Consider the following 22,500-nt stretch of genomic DNA (forward strand, 5'->3'; position numbering starts at 1 on the left):
CAACTTACCGGTGATAGTCGCAGCACCAGGAGCTTTCAAGGGAGGGGGCCAGGATCTCTAGTTCTGTTCTGGAATCAAAACTAAAAATCTAACTAAATAGGCAGCGAGCCGTTCAGATGAGACCCGAAGACCAGGAAGAATAAATAAGCAAAGGGAGGGGCTTCTTCCTTCAACAGAGGTAATGCTTATTCTTCTCCTTCCTGGTACTCTTGAATAAGGCAAGGCTTTTCCCTATTCCCTATCAAAAGCACTTTCAGTAGAAAAATGAATTCGTCTCAAATCAAAAGAAGAAGACTCCGCACCTTCAACTAATTCAAGCAATTCAGTCAGTAGGAAAGTCATATCACTGAACATTGGATTATATACAACCTCGTGAACATTACAACCAATCAATCGAGAGTCTTCTATACATTTAGAAACTTTCTATTTATTCCCGAACGCACAAGAAAAGGTAGAACCTTTGGGAGGTACTTTCGTTCTACTTTACTATAGCTGTTTTAGATCTGCCGGTCGCTCTCTTGCAAGTGTGAGTCTAGCTCCCTCTCCTTGATCTCTTCTTTTTGTTTTTAGCCGGATTTGGCCTTTTAGCCATCCCTTCGATCAAATAGAGCTTCCTATCCTACGTTTTTCTTTTTTTCCCACGGTAGCGATATTCCTTTGCTACTTCTTTCCTCGGCTAATGGAAAAAAATCCTTCTTTTTACCCTGTCTGGCGCCATCCATCTCCAAATAGTAAATGCGCTGCTGAGCTCAGATGTCCGCTCGTCTGGCAAGTTGGCAGCAAGCACTTCCTCCCCTCTTTGTGTGGAAAAGCTTCTGAAAGCCTATTAGTTAGTATTAGTAAAAAACCTAGTTAAGGGGTCCGTAGTTGTCGCAATCGCTCATTGGTCTTCACCTCAAGTGCTTTCTTCAATGAGTCCAAGTCTGCCTTCGCGGATAAGAAATCAAGGACTTGTCGGTAGATCAGCTAGCTCGCGCTCTAGTCTTTCATTGATCTTTTCTACCCCTCGCTCTATGAGGATGCGCGCCTATCCAGAACGTGCAAAGTAAAATAGCGGTAGATCAACTGGGTATAGATCGACACATAGGCTGCTGGCAGAGTGGGGGGCAGAATCACACAGCAAGAAAGCTTCCTGTCAATCCAAAAATGTTAGAAAGAGAATTAGATCTAATCTCGTCAAGTGGGCTTATTCAATTTCTGAAGTTAGATTGAAGATTGAGAAAGCCGGCCAGTAGTGCCTTTAGCGAATGCGTTCACGAGGCCGGTCCCCGGTGGCTAAGAAGCTTGATCACTTTGTTGAATAAAGCAAGTTGACGTGATGATCGAATCTGGGTGAAGTGTCGCTACTTGGCCCAGCGTTATCGAGAAAAGGTTTTGTTTCCTTAGTCTTTCTTGTGCACTTTTTTTAGTCTACTTAGTCTATCTGAGTGGGCTTGGTTGGCAGGGTCAGGGTCTTTCGCATTCTTATCTAAAAAAGAGTAAGAGGGCGGTTCCCTCAATTGTGGCATCGCCTTCATCATCCCTCGGACAGGTTGATGAGCTTTTGGACAATTCGATATGAGCGAACTCCAGAAGCATCAGACCGTCTGTAATGGCTCGTCCCTAGTGCCTTTGAACGAACTGAAAGGCCTCTCTTCAACTCCCTCTGAGGTTTGAACTGCCAACCAACTCTTTCGACTGCGAGTCATCAAAAGAATGAATGACCACTAGAGGGGGAAAGCGATAGAAATTGGTTCCCTACGACGTCTTCTGTCTTCGCGCTTTCTAAAAACCCCCCTAGCCTTCCACGCAAGCTGTAGTACCCCCGGGAATCTTTTCAAACCTTAGTCAGGGCTACTTGAAGATCCTTTCATCTCTTCTTTCTTTGTGTTGAGAGAGAGTCGCCAAAAGGCTCATTCCAGGAGTGAAAGAGAACCTGGCTTGCTTAGCAACCAAAGCTAGCTTACTAAGGAAAAACCTGTTAATGGGAGACCCTTCTTTGCCGGGCCGGGTACTTCTCCTTTATCCCTTGCCTTGCTTTTTTGCTCGGCCACTCTCTGTTCTTAAGTAAGGGTTCCCCTCTCTCAAAAAAAAGAATATGTTAATCGTTACCGATACCAGGCAGAGTTGCTTTTCCTTGCTCCAGAGGAGATTGGTATTGGTAGAGTCGCATTCAACCCCGTCTTTTTGCCCTTTGGCTGGTAATCACATCGGCCATAAGGTGGTCTATCACCCCGGTTGGGGAGAAAAGCTTTTTTGTTGTCGGAAAATCCCTCTCCGCTTTATTAAACTCTTCTCTTAGGCGAGAGCTCACTCAATTCCTTTTTAAACTTTCGCAAAGCTCTCCTTTCCTTAGAGTGAGTTGGTTTTGAATGAAAGCAGGTTTCATCCTGACTTTCATCGGGGACAGGTACGGGGTCTGGGTCGGTCGATACGATGAACGGGAAATCAAAAAATCTTGCTTCATTGAAGTCCCTCATGGAAGAAGAATTGGCTGATGTAGAAGGCTTATTTGTTATCGTATCCACCACATAGTTTACATACTCAGACAAGCTGACTCCAGCGCCTATAGTAATAGTCATACTAAAGCTAAAGAGATCCCAATAGTCAATCCGCTACGCCCCAATGTTGTCAACGAACAATCACCTTGCCTTACTAATATATTAATTTTTTCGCATTGTCTTCCTCCAACAGGAAGGAGAGCAGCTGATTCTAGGGATGCCCATTTGTCCACATCAAAAGGAAAGGAATCAGTCCGGCAGCAAGAGAGGAATTCCTCTAAGCCGTATCATCAATGTTAATAGCATTTATCGATGCTTCTCCACACTGTCCTGGTCTCACGATGTGGATTCGAACCACTGCTTCTCCTTATTGTCGTGAGTGGGTCTGTCGTCCTCCTCATTATAGTCCTCCTAGAATCCAGAGCATTTCGTCGAAATACATCCTGTCTTTTCACCTTAGTAGTCCTATGCATAGTCAGTACTATAGCCCCAATCATGGCTACTAATAAAATAAGACTAGAAACCAAAAACCAGACGAAATAGTAGGTATAAAGTAAATTGCCCAATGTTTCCAAATTAGTCCAACTTCGTACCTTTCCGGCATAAACCGTATATCTCAGAGAGGTCGTATTTCTTTGGGTTGGTAGTAATGGAATGCTTTCATTATCTAAAATAAAGAACATCTCCCACCAAAAGAGCAGTCCAATAATACCACTCACAGGTAAATAGCGCAATACTTCTTCGTGAATCTCCGCTATTTGAATATGGAACATCATAACAACGAATAGGAATGAAACGGCTATAGCTCCTATATAAACTACTGGGAAGATCATAGCGAAGAAGTCGAGACCTAACAAAAGAAGTAAACCTGAAGTGTTGCGAAAGACTGGGATGAGAAACAAAACGGAATGTACCGGATTTTTAGCACGTACAACCATCAAACCAGAGACCAAAGCAGGGCTCGACAAAACAGAAAGTATCATAGTACGTCGTCCTTCCCTGAAATGGAACTTTCATGCTGGAGCAAGAACTAGCATGAAAGTCGATCTATTACGACCAGCGCGGTTGTTCCTATTTCATTTTCTTCTTCCAAGCCCTTCTTAGAAAGCACTCACTGAGTTACTTACGGAATCTCAAATCTCTCTCGACGCCGAGAATTATTTATGTGTCCAGGTCGATTAGAGGTTCGGCTTCCTTCTCCCCCACCTTTTAGCCTTCTGGACCCCTGAAAAAAAAAAAAAGAAAGCTGAAATCAAAAAGAAAGAAGAGAAATTGGGCCATCTTTCCCGAGAGAGGCCGCCTTCTCTCAGGCCAGCAGTCTTCTACTTCTAGTCGACTGCTCTATGACGGGCTTCCCTCTTTCCTTGGCTCTGCTCGCTCGTCTACGCTCCGACCCAGCAAGTAATAATTGAAAAACGATGTTTCCTTGCCTGCATTAAGATTTAAAACTTGTCGTCAAAAAAAAGGCAATCAATCAGAATCAAGAAAAAATATGGAAATAGTGAATCAAGATCTAGATGGATCCCTATCTTTATCTCTATCCACGGAGATACCTATCTATATGGAGAGAGATCTATCTATGAATCGGCCTAGACTATCCTCTATCCGGATAGATATGTCCCTATGAGCGACTACGCCGATCTTTATATGTTTTGGCCACGTCCCTTTCCGCTCCGAAGAAGAAGGTTTGGATCTTTCAATCTTATGTCGTGAGGTATGTGACCTATGTTAGGTCCATAAGATACCACAGCTTTTGGTGTTCTATGATTCACCTCCGAATAATGAGTAGGTAGTTCGATCCTTTTTATTTTGATCTTTTTAGTAAACTGATGGGGGGATGCGGAGCAATAGGTCGAATTACTATATAAAGAAGAGTTGTAAACTATAGGACTTCTTGTTCGAGTAGGAATATTTCGGTTTTTCTCGTTCCTTCTCTTCGATAAGAATAGGGATTTGAAATGATACAAATTCCTCTTCATTCTGTTGTGCTCAGCGAAAGAACTGCCTAAGCATACTTTTTCGGATCCAAACTTCTTTGTTCTTTCTAAGTCTTCTTCTTGCATAGAAGAACGCAACTGTTGCAAAAACCGGGATTTTAGTAGTAGGCGGCATCCCCTCTTAGTTTTGAGTAGGCGGAACCATTCTGTTTTGGTTCTTCTCCACGGGTGATCCAGGAATTTTCCTATTATTTTTTCAACTGAGATTTCGATATAGAAGGATCTCTTTATTTCTTCACCGCGGGTTCTCGCATCATTTTCTTGAAAAGATATTATATCACCGTGGGAGAGTTTAAAATGAGTAATGTTAACCATTCCATTATTCACACAAACCCTTCGATGACTTATCGGCTGCCTTGCTTGAGGAATAGTTTCACAAAAATGGAGACGAACCGGGATAACGTCCGATCTTGTTTCTGGATTGAGTAGAAAAGGGATATATGAAGTTCGTTCTCTTCCTCTGTGCATCTCTGTGATGGGTAAATCTCCATAAAAAAGGGACAACTTTCGTGTAGTTTGTGATTGGATGTAACTGTTAAGATTTTCTCTAGAATAAATCTTTCTCTTAATAGATCTCTTCTTGTTCCTCAATCTTCGGAGAATACGGCGTTGTATTATTGTAAGTTCTCTGTTCCAAACATTTCCTGAAAGTAGACGACAAGTTTTAAATCTTAATGCAGGCAAGGCATATCTCGTTGAATCAGTCTTTTTCGCCACATCGCGTATAACGGGAATCGAACCCCCTCCGCTGCTGGCGGGCAGATGTATAATGTACTACTTCGATCCAGCAACTTGTTAGGAGTAGGTTTTGGCTTGCCCCTTTCTTCTTATTAGTCAGATAGGTTTTCCACCCTTTCCCCTTTTAATATAATAATAAGGTAAGCTTCCAAAGCTCCTTTCTTCAGCTGGTGCGCAGGAGCACACTTTCGTTTTCCCCTTTACAAGGGGCTTTCATGAATAGGGATTTCCCGCCAGCAGTCTTCTCTTCCTATCACTTCACTTCGTTCTAGAAATCTGATCTCACCGGGCCGGGCGAAGGGGAAGGAAGAGATGGGTGGTCCGGGAACAACAACGAGAGAGGGCTCGTAGCCCCCCCTCTCACTCTTCCCCACGCCTATTTGTTCACCCGAGATGCAGAACTCTTTTTTTTTTTTTTTTAATGAATAGATAGAGCCATGATACATTCCGAAATATTGTAAAGGTAAATAGACTCTTTTCGCCCCCTTTTCGATGTCTGCCTGAGGACCTATGTTAATGTTTTGGAAAGGGGATGTTCGCCTTTTGTAACAAATAGACCCACGATACGGACTAATATATGTTCTTACCCGTAAGCATAAGTAAGATCTATTCATAGTTGGTCAGTCCCCCACGGCAGGGCTTCTCGCTTTTCATGAATGTGTCTCCCCCTCTGCTTATGTGAGTTTTACCCGCCTTTTACTCTGCTTGCTTCTGACTCCCTATGAGCCCTTACTTTTTCGGAGGGTCGGCGGGACATGGGAGCCTCAGCTCATGCATCGGTTTACCGAAATAACCTCTGCTCTCCCACTTCCTTCTATTCAAAAGGCGAGCAGCCCTTAAACAAAAAGGCCTAAGAGGGTTCTTCTTTATATATTACATAAGCCCTTAAAGTAGGTAGCCCCGAAAGCCGAACTCAGCAGAGTGGGTTTTGGCTTGCCCCTTTCTATCTTATTAGTCAAACCTAAACGTCCTTATTTCAAAAAACAGCGCTAACACCCTATCTATAGTAAGGGGCCTTTTCAATTCAATCTCCCACTTGATTTCGGACAGTCAAATATAAAGACTCTTTGTTAGCTCTTCGTGCCTCCTTGACTTCTCAAACTGAACTAAGACTGTCCAACTAGAGGTATAGCCGGAAGGAGCTCTTTTTGTATTGAAAGTGTTTTCAAATAGCAATCCATCGCGTCGGTAATAAGACTTAGAGTAAACGAACGATTCAAGCTCCTTACAGAAGGCAGTTCAGCTTGATAACTCGATAAGCTGTATTGACAGAACAAAACCACTCTTTCAAAGGTGGGATCAATCCCAACCTATTCTTCTTAGCCTAACAGTCTATTCGTGGAAGTAAATTATCCAAAAAGTCTCCTTACTAGACCTAACATCCTGTCATCGCTTTCAGATACAAGGAAGTTGGACTAGTTATTAGACCAACTATCTCACGCTCTCTCTCTCAAACCCAGCCAAAGGAGCACATCTAGTTGAAAGACTCTCATTCTTATTTAGAATGGGAAGATCTTTCAGTTCGTAAAAGCTTAAGCTTAAGAGCTTTATCCATAAGTAATGAGAGGAGACTTTTAGAAAACCCTCATGCCTTCTCTGGAGACAGAGATCTTACTGCTACCTCCGAGTCTGACAATCTAGTCTTCTAGGCTTTTCGCTTTTAGAATCCTCTTTCTCTCTGATCCTTCGTGCGTTCTTTATCCTATTCCGATTCGATTTAGCTTTCTTTTAGTTGCTATATCTTTATTTTGAAGAAAGGTGGATCTATAGGGGAAAGGATAAATATATAGTATCAATAAGAAGATAGTTTGATTTTCTTGTTTGCACATGTGTATTGTCTAATCTATGAGAATCAAGCTTTTCCCCTTCCGTAAGCGCATATAGGGAAGTGGGCCCTCGGCTATTGAGAGGACTCCTATTGTCTTTCTTTTATTTACTGGAGTTTCTTGTTCCCGCGCCCCCCTGGTACCGAGACCCCCGGTAATCTCTTGCAGGGCGCACAAGGCCCTTAGTCTTACCTCATGCAGTTTCTGCTTTCTTGTTGGCTTGGCGGTGCTTTCCTTCCTCTGTGGAGAGAAGACAGAAAAAGGATGTTTCCCCGCTTTCCGTCCGTCGTGTATTCCCCCTTATGTCTTCTGTAAGAACGAGAGGGATGGGCTCCCCGCTAACACTTTTTCAGATATTCCCCCTTCCAAGGACGCTTTCTCGAGCCTTTTTCCCTCATCCCTTTTGGTTTGGGGACGACAAGTACTTCGTCTCGAGTAGGACACCGGTGATCTCTACATTCACCTATGTAATTTCGAAATCTGCTTTCAAGCAGCTCCGTTTTCTAAGGGAGAGTGGACTAAAAAAAGGAGAAGCGTCATGCGTCATGCTTTTGTAGACCAGCTAGTATACATTAAAGAAAGTGGCTTCCTCAATTAAACTAGCTTCCTCATCTTCTCTTCCCCCCAACAACTTCACTCCGGAGGAATCGCATATTCTTAAGCGAGAAGATCAGACTCTTATTATTGAATTTCCATTGTTTGCACGTAATAGCTCATTCTCTATATTTTTTTTATGCTCAATCTTTCTGTTTTCCTTTTTCAGTCTAAAAGGAAAGCGAAGTGACTATCATCGGATAGTCACGAGCGCTTAGAGGTATGAAGTTAAGCGAATCTTACTATCTGAAGGAGCTTAGCTTCTTAAAGGACTCTTAATAAAGAAAGCTTTTTTGAAGAAAGCAATTCAAGTAGGGCTTGAAAGAAGCCAGGCGATCCGATCAGAAGATAAAGAAGATAGACGAGAAGATAAGGGGCGAAGGACTTTTAGAAATCCGATCGGTGTAAACATGATATTAATTAGTCTTTGTCCTTTCTTAAGAGACTCCGGACGCTCCTTGTCCTAAGCCCCAGGCATCCGGTTACCTTTGCGGATCTCCGCCGCCTGCTTTTGCGCTATTGTTACTTACGACGTCTCTTCTCTTACGCAATTCCTGACTAGTCGTAGTTTTTCTAAGGACCGGAATAAGAGGTTTCGGCTTTTCGGGGTATTTAACATAACTAATAATTCTTTATTGGAAAAGTTTAAAAATTTCAAACAATTTTGATCGGTATTCAACTAAGGGCCCCGTTAAGTAAGATGGGAGCCAATACAAAGCTAACAAGCGGGAACCCTGATCTAGACACAGTAGGATCAATTGAGTTAGCAAATCTAATGTGCGTACAAGCATCTTTTTCCTTTTATTTTTGAATTTGGCACTATTTAAATAAAAAAGAACCTACAATAAGGTTTTCTTCCTTAAACACTAACCCGGCCAAGACTCACCAATAAGGTAACTCCGCCCTGTGTTTTTTGGATCAAATCCGGTGACAATTCTCCACTCATGTCCTTCCAGAGCTGGGTAAGTGATCTTCAAGGGCATCTCCCCGATCCATTCTTCCCAGCGCTCCTCAATCAGATCCATAACTGCTGTTGCTTGTGCAGGAGTAACTAGAGAACTTAAAATTGCAATAAAGTTGTCAACTAAGAAAGACCGGAAGTCCATGCGAGCCGGGCTGATATTAACCAAAAAGATACCCTCCTCGAAAGGGCCTGAAATCAAAGACCCAGTCAGGGATAGAGTTGAGAATGACATTAAAATTGAACAACTGTGTAGGAGTACTAATAAGTTTTGTAAGGGTATAGTTTATTTAATTGAGTGAAATTAGGCCAGTAGTCTTTCTGAATGTGATAGCTGAGAACTGTGATTCTTCGCTCGATCAATTCTTGCCATCACGCTCTGGCTTTAGCATCTGCCGAGCACATCTAAGCGAAAAATAGAAAAAACTGGATTTCAATTGGATACCCTTTTTCTCTGTTCCAGGTACAAGTCAAGTTGAATTTACAAAAGAGAATTCAGTGTTAGAAGTATTCAAATCCATAAATTCACTACGAAACAAGGCCGGAACCAAGCCCTAAATTTGAGACTTTGGAAAACTGCAAATAGTAAACTTAAACTATCAATCATATTAATATTACATCCATCTCCACATAGAAGTGTTGGAAAAGAAAGCTATCTGAGAGGCAGAGGTTGACTATAAACTTCATCTCTCTCTGGACCTCAGGGAGTTTTTCCAGAGCTGAATTGCGCGTGCACTTCTGCCAGAGCAGAATCACGTGTGTACTTGGTGTATAACCTCAGCAGTATCTTCCATCAGAACCCCAAATCGGCAACGAATATGTCCTTTAGACTTTGCTAGAAATGGCCGAACACTAAAAAATAGGTGGAAAACCAGCTTAAGCTGGTTGTACTTTTAAGTTCGTTCAATTCACACAGGCAGGGTGATTGAGGTGCGTGCTTCGCAAGTTTTTTACTTTCTTCACACAACAAAACAAAGGCATGATAGTACTGTACTCAACTGCTCGTGCCGTATGGCTCTTCTACATTATATAATCTATAATATGTTCATTCATACCAATATACCTGCTAAAAAAAACCAATAAATTTTCAACCCCTCTCACAGTCATCAAACCTGCAACACCAAATTCCTCTCCGCCCTCTGCTCGGCAACGCAATTCCCATGCTCACAGCCAGTTAGAGCAAAAAAATCCACCCCCGTCTTTCTCTTAAAACTCACCTCAGTCTCGTAAATGTCCTTCCCAAATCCTAGCGTAAGGTGTATGATCCGCCGAATCCATTGCTGACTTCACCACGATCGATTAGGTGAAAGGGTTCTGCAAAGTTTGTTTTTTCATACAGGCAGCGTGGTTATAGTACTCATATTGTGCCAGCCATGCAATTCGTACTGCATTGGCAGAATTGCTATACACTCTATAAAAAGAGGCTCGATAAGCCTTCGTGCTCTACAAAAAAAAACAAAAAACAGAAATTTTCTACCAGTGTATATCGAGAAGCCATGGCCCTCCCTGCTCAAATTCTCGACATTCCCCAGCGACTTGCTGAAATTAACGTTGAAATACAAAATGTAGAAAATTCTCTTCGAAAGACTCGAATAATGTTAAATGGTTTCTTGAGGCATCTTCGCTCCGTGAACCCGGCTGCTATTGAAGCCCGAATGGAAGCAAGCCGTCAAAGAATTAGGGAACTAGAAGAAAGACTCCAGGGACTACGCCAGGAGCAGCAGGCACTGATCGTGGAGGCAATCTTCCTTGGTGCCCGAGAAAACTAAAAGAGTCCGTCGACTCTTTTTAGTTTTAGAAGGTTTCAATAAGTGTCTTGAGACATTTGTTTTCATGTCTGGTGTTCTTTTTTTTTTTAGTGTAGATCTACTCCGGTGCCTACTGGAGATAGACTCCTATCTATGCTAACTATCTTTGTTTGGTTTTCTTTGTTATGTTTGCATGTATAGTATGGTAAAACCAAAAGTGTAAAATGTTTACCACTTAATGCTATGCTAATAGAATAATTAAAAAAGACTTATTCCCTAAATGACTACTCTAACTTTGTCCAAAAAAACTGGAATACGAATGAGATCCACAATGCCATCATTGTATGGCCGATAGTAGTACAGTAAATGACGCCTTCCTCTTCAGCGCCACGCATAATTGGCTCGCGTAAAGGCAGAAGAAAGAAAGCCCGAACGAAAGAAAGCTGACCAGGAGTGCCAAACCACTCTAGTATCTTCACCCTTGCACCCCCTATGCTATTATACTTGGACTAGGGGCCTCCTTCCCTTGTGCTTTTATACACATGGAAGTACCTTTTCTTATCAATTCGCCTTCATAAAAAAAAAATAGTAAAATTTGGTGACTACTATTTTAGTGTTCACCCTCTCATCCCAAACTTACCCTTTTTCCACGGAAGCCCTCCCCTCACTTTATTGTTCTTCATGAGTGGGAAGAAAGCAAAATCTTTCTTATCCAATACCAATCCGGGAATACTAGGCTAAGCATGTAGCCTAGCCGCTTCACTCGTCAAAAACAGGCTTAGTTGAATGGTACTAACTAAGAATGCTATTGGATGAGGAAATTTTTACTCCGGAAGACCTGGAAAGACGGAACTACTTTCGGCGGGTCCTTCTATTATCTCCTTCACGCTACCAAATCCGAACTAATGAGTGCCTGTAGCAGCATTGAGTGATCCCCTTCTCCGACACCGATACCCTAGGGATTACATATTGTGCCAACTCCCCTCTGCTGCCTCGCTCTACAACCGGATACTTTTCTTGGCACTGGTTGAATTACTTGGAACCCTAAGAAAGGATCGACTGTCTCTCGCTTTACTTTACCGGTAAAGCATTTCTTGCTAGATCGGATTGAGAGTGACTTCTTCCGCTGACTAAGGTGTTTCGTTTGTGCGTTTGCAACATCCGAAAGGAAAGCCGTCTCTCTTCCATTCGGAGCAAGCATCGTAATCGTACCGCTATAAAACAATCCATAGGAAGCGGAGCAACCTCTACGTATTGCCCATTCGCCATCCTTGGTGAGTCCGGTTTTCTGTGCTACGTTATTCTTAGATCCAGCGAAATCATTGGTATTGGTTTCAGAGTCCACTGGCTGTCTAGAAAGCCGATTGTCAACTTGAATGTTTACACAAGAATCTCCAATCCAAGCCTCTTTTGTCAATCCGGGGCAATACGAGTGGCATAAGCTATTTCTTATAAACAGGCTTTCGAGAATAAATTGGAGGACTACCGATTGATTGACCCCGGAAGTAAAGAATGACGGTTCGACGAGCTCTTATTCGCCCCTGGCGGACCTGTATACTCTTGTCCTGTTGGGTATAAAGGACACGGGGAGCTGCCTTGGGTATCTCCGAGGACTTGAGCTAAGGGATTGTTTACTGAACGTCCCATACTTTACCTATCATTCGGTGAAGTGCCCCCTTCCATTTCTTAGGTAAGAGGAATCTACCCGTAATGCGTGAACCAGTGCCCTTTTCTTTTGTACTAATCAACTATATGAAATATAGAAAAGAAGGTCTTCAATCTTCACACTTATGCGTGTTTGGAACATTTTGAGGTCAGCTTTGAGTGGTTGATTTTTTCCAACTTCCATATCAATTATGGAGAGAGAGAGATCGAAGGTCTTGTCGTGCGTCTTGGAGCGAATAATTGCTTAAAATAAAGGCCGTTAAGGTCACATTGACATAGAATAATACGGATTAGCTCGCCCAGTGAGAAAGGCCCTGACCCTGCCAACCAAGTATCAAAAAGAAAGAGAGAAAAATCGGATATGAATAAGGGATAGGCAAGTCCCATTCAATCGATTCCTAATTCAATAGGGGAATCAAACATTTAACTATTTACGATGTCTCCCGCGGGGACGGAAATCAAAATCGGGCAGGATTCGCTCAATCAAAGACAGTTCAATTCGATCTTAGCCGATCTAAGGTTTACCGTCTCTCCGGCCCCGTTTCGGTGCACTATTGGAGAGCTCACTGGGCCCGCCGCTTTCTCAATCGAAAATGGAAACTAGCCTACTGAACGATTCCATCTATCACTTACGTCATTTCTCAAGGTCAGAAATCTCTAATTTATAATTTAAGCATGAAGTCATCGTTCCGTCATCCAACATGCTTCTATCTAAGTGATTTCATACCTTACTACTCCCCTCCGTCACCCTTCTAAGCTCCTTTGCCCTATGCCTTTAGTCTGCTTTGAATGATCCTTTCACTCTTCGAAGGTGAGCGAAGTACTTCGAGGGATTATATGGAAGGAACCTCTGCTAAGAATGGAATGCATTGATTTGGGGCACTTCTTCTCCTTATTTAGCTTTCAAGTGGGAGAGGACTTCCATAGAGTCATTTATGTTAACCCCTGCTTTGTGGTACTATCTCAGTCTAAGGCTTTGGGAGCCTGCATTTGTGGGAGCTGAGGCCACATTCACTACCATCGCAGTCTGGGTCCAACTAGGAGGTCTTCCCATTGAATTCTATTACATACATGACCACATTGAATAGGCTAGGAAAGGAAAGGAATGGAATCTTCGCGTGGACAAAGAGAGAGAAGAGAGGGCTAGGTCAACCTTATGGATAGCGTAGCGTAAGGACGGGATAGGAAAGAGAAATGCTCAATGAAGCGCTCAAGAGAAGGGTGTAGGGCGTTGAGCAGGGCTAGTCAGCGCCCCGAAGTACACAAAATACCGGCTGGTACAAAGCAGGTCAGGAAGCTTGACATGACAGAAGTTCGAGTCGAACCAGACTAGCAGATAGTGGGGCGATTGGTAGTTCGGGCAGTGGAAGGGCTTGGAAGGCAGCTGTAAGGGATTGAAAGCGCGTAGTCCCTCGATTCAGGGATCGGTAGCGTCTTCCTCGGTCGGTAGGTGGGCATGAATGGAGCTTCCAGGAGTTAGTGCATTGGATTCCTGGGCAACTGCATCTAGTAGAGCTGACTGAAGACCAAAGCAATCTCCTTTCTAGTCTAGTCTAGGCTTCTAGCCTTGGAAATGAGTCCTTAAACTCCCCTAGCTGCATTAGCGGTCTTAGCACTTTCCCTCTTTTTTCGGACGAGTCAAGCAAGTCCAGGAAGAGTGAATCGTCGAATAGGGGGAAGTAATATCACGGCAAAAGCCTTTTGGGTCGGAAGAGCAAGCTTCTTCTTTTCGATCTGGTAGGAGGGGAAGGAGGACAGAGCTTTCGATTAAGCATTTGTGTGGGTCTAGCTCTGCTTTCTAAGGGCTTCTTTTCTTAGCTTCACCGGCTGGAAAGATAATTCATGTGCATCAACAAAGGTCTAACAGTTTCATTGTAGGCACATCTTTCTCTTAGTGAAAGCCGCGTTCACACAGCCCTATGCCCCCCCCTTGTGGTATTCATCCGGATTTCTCTGTCCCAAGCCGGTCTGTTCACAAATCTCGGATGTTACTTTTTTGCACGAATCCGACCTTTTCGGGGTTGAAGGCGTAAGCGCAGCTATTAAATAAAATCCGCATCTGCTATTGACTCGTCCCGCTTGAGGTTTGTCGAAGATAAGTATCAAGTCCTCTATGGCTGAACTAGACTAGATTTCGAGGATGAGTAGTGGATAAAAAGTCATCCCGAGGTATACTCACAAACTCTTTCACGAGCTGGACTCGAACCAGCATCTCTGGGAGCAAAAGACAGGCCCAGAGAACAACCTTTCATTTTGATCGTGACAAAAAAAAGAAAGAAGAGAGGGAACTTGGAGTTGGCGCCCACATAACGGATTGCTTGCTTACCAAGCCATCCTGGCTTTCACTCCTCCAGTTAGATTATTCTGCTTTGTCTCACCCAGGCGGCCTACCCGCTTTCCTTTCGTTCAGCTGCCCTCAACCGCGCCATAGGGACTTCTCAGTGCAAATCCAATTCATTATCATCCACCGAGTATTCTATTTATATAGGCTGAGTTTTGGCCATGTGTTCGTATATCGCGAGACAGTAGATTAAAAAATTAGAGTTCTCTCTGGTCCTTTACTAATACATTCCCGCCTTGTTGGTCAAGTTCACTTCGTTTCTCATCCAAAAAGTCACAAAAGGCTTCTTGGGGGGTGTAGGCGGCATTTTCGGCCAAGGCAGGATGTGAAGTAAGTATTTGTTGAAAAAGAGAATAGCATGAATGCTTTTTCTCACGGATCCGAAGATCCCTATTCTCGAACTCGATCAATTGGTTATATTCCTTTTGCGAGGAACAATTGTTGAGTGAATGTTTTACTTCTGCCCAATAGACCCCCTATCCTTATCCATCAAAAAAATGCTATTGGTATTTTCCATTGCCAATATCCTATTTATCATCGATGACTCCAAGGCTATATTGTGAGTCGGGGGCCAAGGCTCCGACAGGACCTGGAGCCCGAATAAATCTTCCGATGAGGAGTTTGAAGGGCCCGGAAGAGGAAGTCCTTGCCCTCCCCCCACACTCAAAACCAAAACAAAAGAGAAAAGATCAGCCAAAAGAACATCTAAGCGAGAAAGTAAGTAGATCCGGAGAAAATAGAAAAAGAAAGAGATGAAAAATATTAGGAATAAAAGAATCACACTCCTTTTTCTTTTTGTTGAACGAGAAACTAGAGTCAGACTTAGTAAAAGTAAGAAGAAAAGAAGGATCAATTCTGGGGTGGTGCTTCTATCTGATCCTAGAAAACGTACGAAACAACCTGCTACGGAACTACCGATAAGGGGCAAAAACACTTTACTTAGTCGAGGCATCATGTCTTTACTTTATGCTTTGCGCTGTTTGCCTTACTGTCCGACCACGGAGAAGGCTACCACATCAAGGTGACAGGATTCGAACCTATGGCCCTCTGTACCCAAAACAGATGCGCTGACCAGACTGCGCTACACCTCGTCTCACCACCCCGAAGCATATAGATCCACCCGATCGATGAACACTCAAACCGAACTCGCCCATCCTTTTGGGCACAGGGATGCGAGAACCAATCCGAGTAATCAACCGCTTTTTTTTGAATCTGCCTCAAGCAAGCCACCCCAACCCTACCGCCAAAAAGCCGTCCGTATAGTGCAGGAGCGCTCACATTTTATTGCTTACTCTTTCACTTTCATTTCTAAATCCGGCTCGCTCCCGGCTACGGTTTGGACCTTTCGCCTGCTTAGAAGTGGATTCGAACCACTGACACAAGGATTTTCAGTCCTTTGCTCTAACCAGCTGAGCTACCTGAACCACTTTCCTAAAGTCTGTTTTCTTCATCGAATAGCGCCCTACCTTACCACTTGACTAGTAAGGGAAAAGCCCTTTACTAAACTAAGAAAATAGAATAGATAGGCTTTTTTCGCTTGTTCGTCAAGCTTTCGAGCAGCTCTTTCAACTGCCGCCTAATCCCCCAACATGCTCAAGAACCGAGAGCCGTCCAGGGACTGGACGGCCGGAGGGAGCTTGCTTATAGAAAGAAGATAGGCCGGTCAAAGAAAAACAAGGTGCAACGGGCTCTCCGCTCCTAGTCACTAAGAAGTGCTATTCTGTCCTCCGGGGGACTGGACTCCACCAAGAGGTTCTTTCTCTCACGTAATTTCGCCCGCCCCTTTCATTTCCGTACCGGAGGAAATGGGATTCGAACCCATGATACAATCTTCTTGTATGTCGATTTAGCAAACCAATGCCTTAAGCCACTCAGCCATACCTCCAAGTTGTTGATCGGAATAGAATTGGATGTGCCGGGTTTGGTTGCTTGCCCGAAGGAAGGGCTATCTGATCCGATCAACTACGTAAGCCGTAGCGCGCTAGCGCGCGTACTCTTCCTCTATGAGCGAGACTCTATCCAGATCTATGGATCTCATCTCCCCAGCATCAAAGCGAGACTCCATCCAAATCTGCCACTCCTTGGGCGAGGCCTTCTGTTCTATGAACACCCCACCACTGAATGATTCACTTTCAAGTTCTCGCCTCCGACCCGGGAGAACACAGGGTCAAGCCAAGCCCTGACCCGCCTAAATGGAATTCATATCTCCTTCGTCTGGTCGAGAAGGGAGGGGAACTGGACTCTGCCTCTTCTATTACATTTACATTACATTACGGAGAAGTCCATTCTCGTCATGATCGATCCACGTCCTAGCGTAGTGCCCGGCTTGCTTAGCAACCAAAGCTAGCTTACTAAGGTAGTTTACTTTTTCATTTTGAAAAAAGAAGGCGAAGGCATTTTTCCTTGATTGCACGAGCTAGCCAGCAAGCCAGCAAACCCCCCCTTACTCACCTCAACATCTATAAAAAGAGCTCTTTCTCCTTTTCATAATAATAAGGTAAGCATCCAGCTCTCGATCCAGAGCTACTGCTTCAAGAATCAACTGAGCTCAGGAAGTCAGGTTAAGACGTCGACTTTGACAGGGGAGATGAAAAAGAATTCCTGTCTTTAGAAGTAAATCCCACTAAACTAGACTTGTACGCTTGACATGAAAAGTAGAGGCAAGCGGAGTCAAAGGCCGAGCCTCAACCAGCAAAGGGGGACAGCCATGCCAATCCAAGCACAGTAAAAGTGTGCCCACTCTACCCTTCTTTCTTTACCCTAGACTTCGTTCTTCAAGGAGACCCATGTGCATTTCCTCTGTTCTGTGCTCGCTACGCCCTTGTGCCTTTAGTTGAAGTATAGGTCGTCGATTCAATCTATCTTGATGGGATTTTTCTAGTAGGTAGCGAGAAGACTAGTAGTATCGACAAGAGGCTACATCAATAGCTGAAACTTTTTTTCGGGTAGGGTAGGCTTGGAGTCAGAAGTCCTATTCTTCCCAACCAAATAAGCACTTTTGCAAAGTTCACCTTCCCGCGGTCAAAACAAGACTTACGGATAACAATCAGACCTTACCAGGGACAGGGACCAGACTATAGAGCCTAATTAAAAAGAATTCGGGCTTGCTTTTTCAATTCACATCTATGAGCGAGGATTCCTCTATCTCTTGCTCGCTTCGATCGGACTCTGACAGCTTAGGGAAGAATGATGGGTCGCTAACGAGGCCCCTAAATGACCGCTCAGAAGGCCTACCTATTTTTTTTCCCAATCTGTCACTTGCTCGTCCCTCTCTCATGAAAATGGTCTCTCCTCTCCCGGCGGCTTAGACTCATGTCTATAGTCAGTTGCTAAGATGATTCCCATTCAAGCATTCTCATTCAATGTCAATGCTGCCTTATTTTTTTTTTTTTTTAATTCCTTTCTTTCTACTAGTTCTTACATAAGCAATTTGCAGGAAGTAAACGAAGTCTTTCCTTCCGAAATCCACTCCTGAAGTCACGTCTTTCAGTACTGGGACTGAAGTAAAGTACTTTCGAGTTGCTCTTTGCCCAAAGCCCTCCTTCCGACTTAGTTAGAAATACCAACTCTAAATAGCTTTAGCATTTCTTGAGTTGAAAAGGTATTTATAGATTCTAGAGCTCAGGGGAAGGTTTGGAACCCTAGTAGCAGAATGGAATCAGTTTACCGGGCTGACTTCCATGCCAACACGAGTAGTTTAACTCATCACTACCTCGTAAGGGCGTTGAGAATTGTTTTTGCTTTTTTTGCTAAAAACTTTTTCAAAAGTATTCAAAGAGCCTTTGCATAGTTTACGAATTCTGCTTAGTAGGGACCTAAACACAGGAATTTTTTTTCTCAGAGTCAGACCACGCCTTATGACGAAAGGGGGAGAAAGGACGGATCACCTGTCGATCTGTGATCAAAGAAAACTATACCTGAAGAATGGGATACAGATTGACAAGCACAAAAGGGTAGGCTTGGCTATTAATCTACGCTCATTGATGAGACGGCGACATAGAGAAGAAAGTATACCCTTTGTCACCCCCTTGTCACTTAAAAGTAAAGAAGAGATACACACTTTGGAATCAAAATTTGGTGGGATTTAGGATGGAATCGAATAGCGAATGCACTTGCGGTTAAGACAGGTCCTGCATCTCCTACCTAATGCAATTGACCGACCCGCCATTTCTTTCCTTCAATAATGCCTTCGCTTCACTTCAAGACGCTATTTACCAAGGAAAGACTACCTTTTTTTTGAATGGAAGAAGCCGAAGGGGTGAACGAGCGCTGCGGTAACGAGCCGTAAGAAAGATGAGCAGAGCATTCCTTCCGCCGGCCTTTATAGGAGTAGGGGAGCGTGGTGAGATAGATAGACGTCCAATCCTGCAGCAGCTAGTTGCTCGGCCTTAGTCTTGGGCTGATCTCAGACTTCAATCAACCCCTTCGTACTTCGATCCAATCAATCGATCGATCAAGAGGCTAATCTCTTTTGTTTGGGCCGGTAGCTAAAAGAAAGTCCTCGCTTTCTCTTGAACAAGGGAAGGGCAGCATAGCATTAGCTTCAATTGAACAAGCTCAACCTTGAAAAAAAAAGGTGGTAGGCCGACGTTGAACGCTTCAACTTGGCCACTGAAGAAGGCGAAGGCTGGGCGAGAGACTAGGCCAACTTACTGCGCCATGCCATGGTTTAAGCTTTAGGCTCCATAGACGGAACTCTGTTTAGGTATTAGGGAGGGGAGGACACCACTCAGCACCGCTCCGTGGGGTGGGGTTCAATGCCTAACAAAAACGGCCAAAAGAAAAAAAGGGATGTATGGCTGAGGGGAGGAGAGAAAGAACGCATGCATGGAGATTCTGTCTGTCGGAGGTTCGAGAATCTATGAAAGGACATCTAAGGCTAAGGTTACGAAGTAAAGGAAGTCCATTACTGAGAGAAGTGGTGATCTCGTCTTGCTTGCTGGGAGAGAGGAAGCTTCCGGACCATCTTTTCCAGCCAGATAGCGAGCGATCACTCAGCAATGAACACTAACTGAAAGCGGCCGGGAATGAGTACCTATCCCTTACGGGAATCGAACCCGTGTCTTCGACATGAAAAGACGATGTCCTAACCACTGGACGAAAGGGACCAAAAAGCCATTCTTCATATACCTCAGCTCCGAGAATAGAAGTGGTTCGTTTTGTTTCTATACGCAATTCAAGATTTCGTTTGTCTTCATGTTGGCGATTTCTGATGTGAATTCGGCGGGTCGTCCCCCCTTCCTACGGGTTCCCCCACCGACCCAGTGACACACCAACCACGCCCCTTCTCTTTCTCCGATCATAAAGCCCCCTGATCCCTTTATTTGTCTTTCATCCCCCCTGAATAAGTAAGACCCCGCTCTTTCTAATTCAAAAAAAAGAGGGGCGAAGCGCCCGTTTGAAGTGGCGAAGGCCTATGCTACAGTAAGAAAAAAAGTACGTTGAGGTTACGAAGTCACTTAGTCGAACTAGAAAACTATAAAGAAAGGGAGGCTAAGGTTACGAAGTAAGGTCAGCTGGTTAAGGAAAGCTCAGGTTATGAAATCGCTTAGCCGTTAATTAATTTAAAAATAAAAGAAAAATGAAAGTAGTAGTGAGGCGTCGGTACGGAGTTGCGTCAGCTGTGGATATAGACTAGGCTAAGGGACGGACTTCATCTCTTCTATTTTCTTCACTTACACCTTACACTTCAGCTGAGTCTAACGAGGCTCAGGTGCGGAGCCTTCCACTGTGGACCGAGACTACGCAAAGGTAGAACACCATGGAAACTTCGCTGACTTTATCATCAACCTTGATTTCGCTACGCTCAATAAGAACCCGGAATAGCGGAAATAGGTTCGTGTTCCGCTTCCAAAGTCAGTCGTCTTTGCCCAAGTGTGAACTGCAGACGACTCTCCAGTGGTTCCATTCCTTCTTACTGTACTTCTGGGTCAACCCAACCCGAATGGGAAGAAGAGGGTCAGCCAAACTGCGGTCCACTTTGTACGTTTGCTGAGCAGACCACTCAGGCATTTTAGAAAAGGGAAGGGAACTTCTCACCCCGAGGGAGGCGGGAAGCGGTAGCTTCTAGAATGGAAGCTTCTCCTTTACTTTTTTAGAGCGTATCGCTATTTTGAAATAAAAAAAAGGTTTATGGATGAAGTAATCGGAATGACAAGTGGTTACGGTTGCGGAAAGCGGAGAAAGTCGGGAACCGTCGGTTACCTTTTGAATCAAAGTAGCGACAAGCCGAGTATTACGACTACAGGGGGAGAAGCAAAGCTTCGTAGACAGCTTCGCTTCCTCCTCGCTTCTTTCCTGGCGACTAGCTTCTCAAGTGGGCGGCTTGGTAAGCAAGCTATCTTCAGCATCGGTAAAATCCCTATCAATAATAGGCCGGAATGGTGGGGAAGGAGGCCCTCCCTACTTCAATGGAAAGGGGGGAATCGCCGTTTCACAGCCGCTCCTCTACAACTACCTTTCGCCCAACATGATCACGAACGAAGACAGAGAATTGCGTAGATAGGAGGACGAAACGAACCACTTGTCCTGATCGGAACGATTGAAGAAAGAAAGAGAATGGTGGCTCCTTTCGCCCAGGGGACATCGTCGGAGAACAATGTCGGGGACAGGGTGAGAACCTTCCGTTGGTTACGCCCTTGTTGTGTCGGTTCTTCCATATTTAGATATGGAGATAGATCCATATAGAGATCTATATCTTTCTATCGATAAATAGATCTATTGAGAAATGGATATTGATCTGGTTTCAAGATCTATGAACAAGAGAGATCCCTAAATATCCATTTGAGAAAATAGATGAATAGATAGGGCGAAGCCTGCTGAAGGAAGGTCGCGTTAGCGCCCCTTATTTCACTAAAGCAAGAAGGGAGAAAGTTTACTTTGAGAAAGAAGGGCTTCTATTTAGATTAGTTTCTTAGTAAAAGATAAGGCAAGAAGCAAGGGCGTAGCAGCTGCGCGAAGTTGCGCCTTAGCGCATCCGTTTTCTTGCTCGTTAGCGCCCCCCTACCCCTATTATTTATATTATAGTCATAAAGGAACTAAAGGAAATTTGACAACCTTACTAATAGAAAGGGGATGCGCTCAAGCATGCGAAGAAAGCTCGAAGAGCTTCTCTTATATTATAGAAAGGTTTGTAGAAAGGGGATTCTTCAAATATCCCATGTTGTAGGGGCTTCAAAGAAAGCTTGTAGTTTAGGGGTGCGCAGGTTTTCCACCCTATACAAGACAAGGGGCTAGCGCGCAATGGCTTTCTCTGATAGAGGCTCGCTTCTTCAAGTTCAAGTTCCGCTTGCTGCTTCTCATTTTGATAGGAGTAGGTGCTTGCAGCTCGCTCGCTGTCTACTAAATGAGCCTTCACTGCCCGCCCGGCCCCTATCTTTAATCTTAAGTAAAGTGAAGTCAAATCAATGAAGTGAACAGCCCAACCTCTTTGTTTGAAGCTTTGCCAGGAAGCTTCTACTTGTTGAAGCTTTGTTTCCCCTAATTCCGAAACACAACAATAGACTTGCCACTATAGTATAGGAAAAAGCTTCTCTTTGATAAGCGGTCATAGGGGAGTTCAGAAAGGATCTGATCGTAGATAGAGACTTCAACCGGGGGTAGGGGCGGATGTAGCCAAGTGGATCAAGGCAGTGGATTGTGAATCCACCACGCGCGGGTTCAATCCCCGTCGTTCGCCCATCAATAAATGGACCGTTTGTTTCGGAGACACAAGACAAACCTAGAAAGAATTTATTCTGCAAGTCATCTCGAGGCTTTCAAACGCATCCAAGCAATTGGTATCCGATTGAAAGATAGAAAGCATAGATTCGCGTCGCCTACTTGCTGAAAGCAAAAATGGAATGGCCGATCATGAATTCTATGACGTTTTTAAGACCTCACTAATCAGCCAACCACTTTTTAGTTCATAATGAATGAACCCCCGGATGAAAAAAAAATTTCCCCTCCCTTTTACTAAACCATGGGGAGCCCCGAGTAGTTTACCGGACAAATTGAGTTGTCGTGACGATACCTTTCAACATCGGAAAAGACTTCTCTTCATCACGAGACTGATCGGATCTGCCGTAGACACCCGAGAGATCTTCACAAGGCAGGCTAAAATAAAAGACTAAGAGGCGCTGCAAGCGAGCAAAGAGTTATGCTTTCATTTC

At 44.0% G+C, this 22,500-nt stretch overlaps 8 protein-coding genes and 5 non-coding genes across 13 annotated transcripts; 4 read left to right on the plus strand and 9 right to left on the minus strand.

Annotated features, from left to right (window-relative positions):
* Positions 1-2,776: 2,776 nt before the first annotated feature.
* nad6 (NADH dehydrogenase subunit 6) lies at positions 2,777-3,463 on the minus strand. The gene has a single exon. It carries the CDS (start codon positions 3,461-3,463, stop codon positions 2,777-2,779), a length of 687 nt encoding a protein of 228 aa, YP_173471.1.
* Positions 3,464-4,123: 660 nt separating this feature from the next.
* rps4 (ribosomal protein S4) lies at positions 4,124-5,173 on the minus strand (the record flags this gene model as incomplete). The annotated part of the gene is made up of 1 exon: positions 4,124-5,173. A coding segment is annotated over one exon (1,050 nt), but the record flags the coding sequence as incomplete, so codon positions are not given.
* A 242-nt stretch (positions 5,174-5,415) lies between these two features.
* Positions 5,416-5,829, minus strand: orf137 (hypothetical protein). The gene has a single exon. The coding sequence runs from the start codon at positions 5,827-5,829 to the stop codon at positions 5,416-5,418; it is 414 nt and encodes a 137-aa protein (YP_173473.1).
* A 2,672-nt stretch (positions 5,830-8,501) lies between these two features.
* On the minus strand, positions 8,502-8,831 carry orf109b (hypothetical protein). The gene has a single exon. It carries the CDS (start codon positions 8,829-8,831, stop codon positions 8,502-8,504), a length of 330 nt encoding a protein of 109 aa, YP_173474.1.
* Positions 8,832-9,969: 1,138 nt separating this feature from the next.
* Positions 9,970-10,365, plus strand: orf131c (hypothetical protein). The gene has a single exon. It carries the CDS (start codon positions 9,970-9,972, stop codon positions 10,363-10,365), a length of 396 nt encoding a protein of 131 aa, YP_173475.1.
* A 4,439-nt stretch (positions 10,366-14,804) lies between these two features.
* orf166b (hypothetical protein) lies at positions 14,805-15,305 on the minus strand. Its single transcript has one exon. It carries the CDS (start codon positions 15,303-15,305, stop codon positions 14,805-14,807), a length of 501 nt encoding a protein of 166 aa, YP_173476.1.
* Positions 15,306-15,366: 61 nt separating this feature from the next.
* On the minus strand, positions 15,367-15,441 carry trnP(ugg). The gene has a single exon. It is a non-coding gene; the product is annotated as a tRNA-Pro (tRNA).
* Positions 15,442-15,477: 36 nt separating this feature from the next.
* On the plus strand, positions 15,478-15,828 carry orf116b (hypothetical protein). The gene has a single exon. It carries the CDS (start codon positions 15,478-15,480, stop codon positions 15,826-15,828), a length of 351 nt encoding a protein of 116 aa, YP_173477.1.
* On the minus strand, positions 15,701-15,774 carry trnF(gaa). Its single transcript has one exon. It is a non-coding gene; the product is annotated as a tRNA-Phe (tRNA).
* A 319-nt stretch (positions 15,829-16,147) lies between the features above and the next one.
* Positions 16,148-16,235, minus strand: trnS(gcu). Its single transcript has one exon. It is a non-coding gene; the product is annotated as a tRNA-Ser (tRNA).
* A 3,151-nt stretch (positions 16,236-19,386) lies between these two features.
* trnE(uuc) lies at positions 19,387-19,458 on the minus strand. The gene has a single exon. It is a non-coding gene; the product is annotated as a tRNA-Glu (tRNA).
* A 1,024-nt stretch (positions 19,459-20,482) lies between these two features.
* On the plus strand, positions 20,483-20,851 carry orf122b (hypothetical protein). Its single transcript has one exon. It carries the CDS (start codon positions 20,483-20,485, stop codon positions 20,849-20,851), a length of 369 nt encoding a protein of 122 aa, YP_173478.1.
* Positions 20,852-21,954: 1,103 nt separating this feature from the next.
* On the plus strand, positions 21,955-22,028 carry trnH(gug). Its single transcript has one exon. It is a non-coding gene; the product is annotated as a tRNA-His (tRNA).
* Positions 22,029-22,500: the final 472 nt, after the last annotated feature.

The sequence above is a fragment of the mitochondrial genome of Nicotiana tabacum, assembly GCF_000715075.1.
Source record: "Nicotiana tabacum mitochondrion, complete genome".
Taxonomy (NCBI): domain Eukaryota; kingdom Viridiplantae; phylum Streptophyta; class Magnoliopsida; order Solanales; family Solanaceae; genus Nicotiana; species Nicotiana tabacum.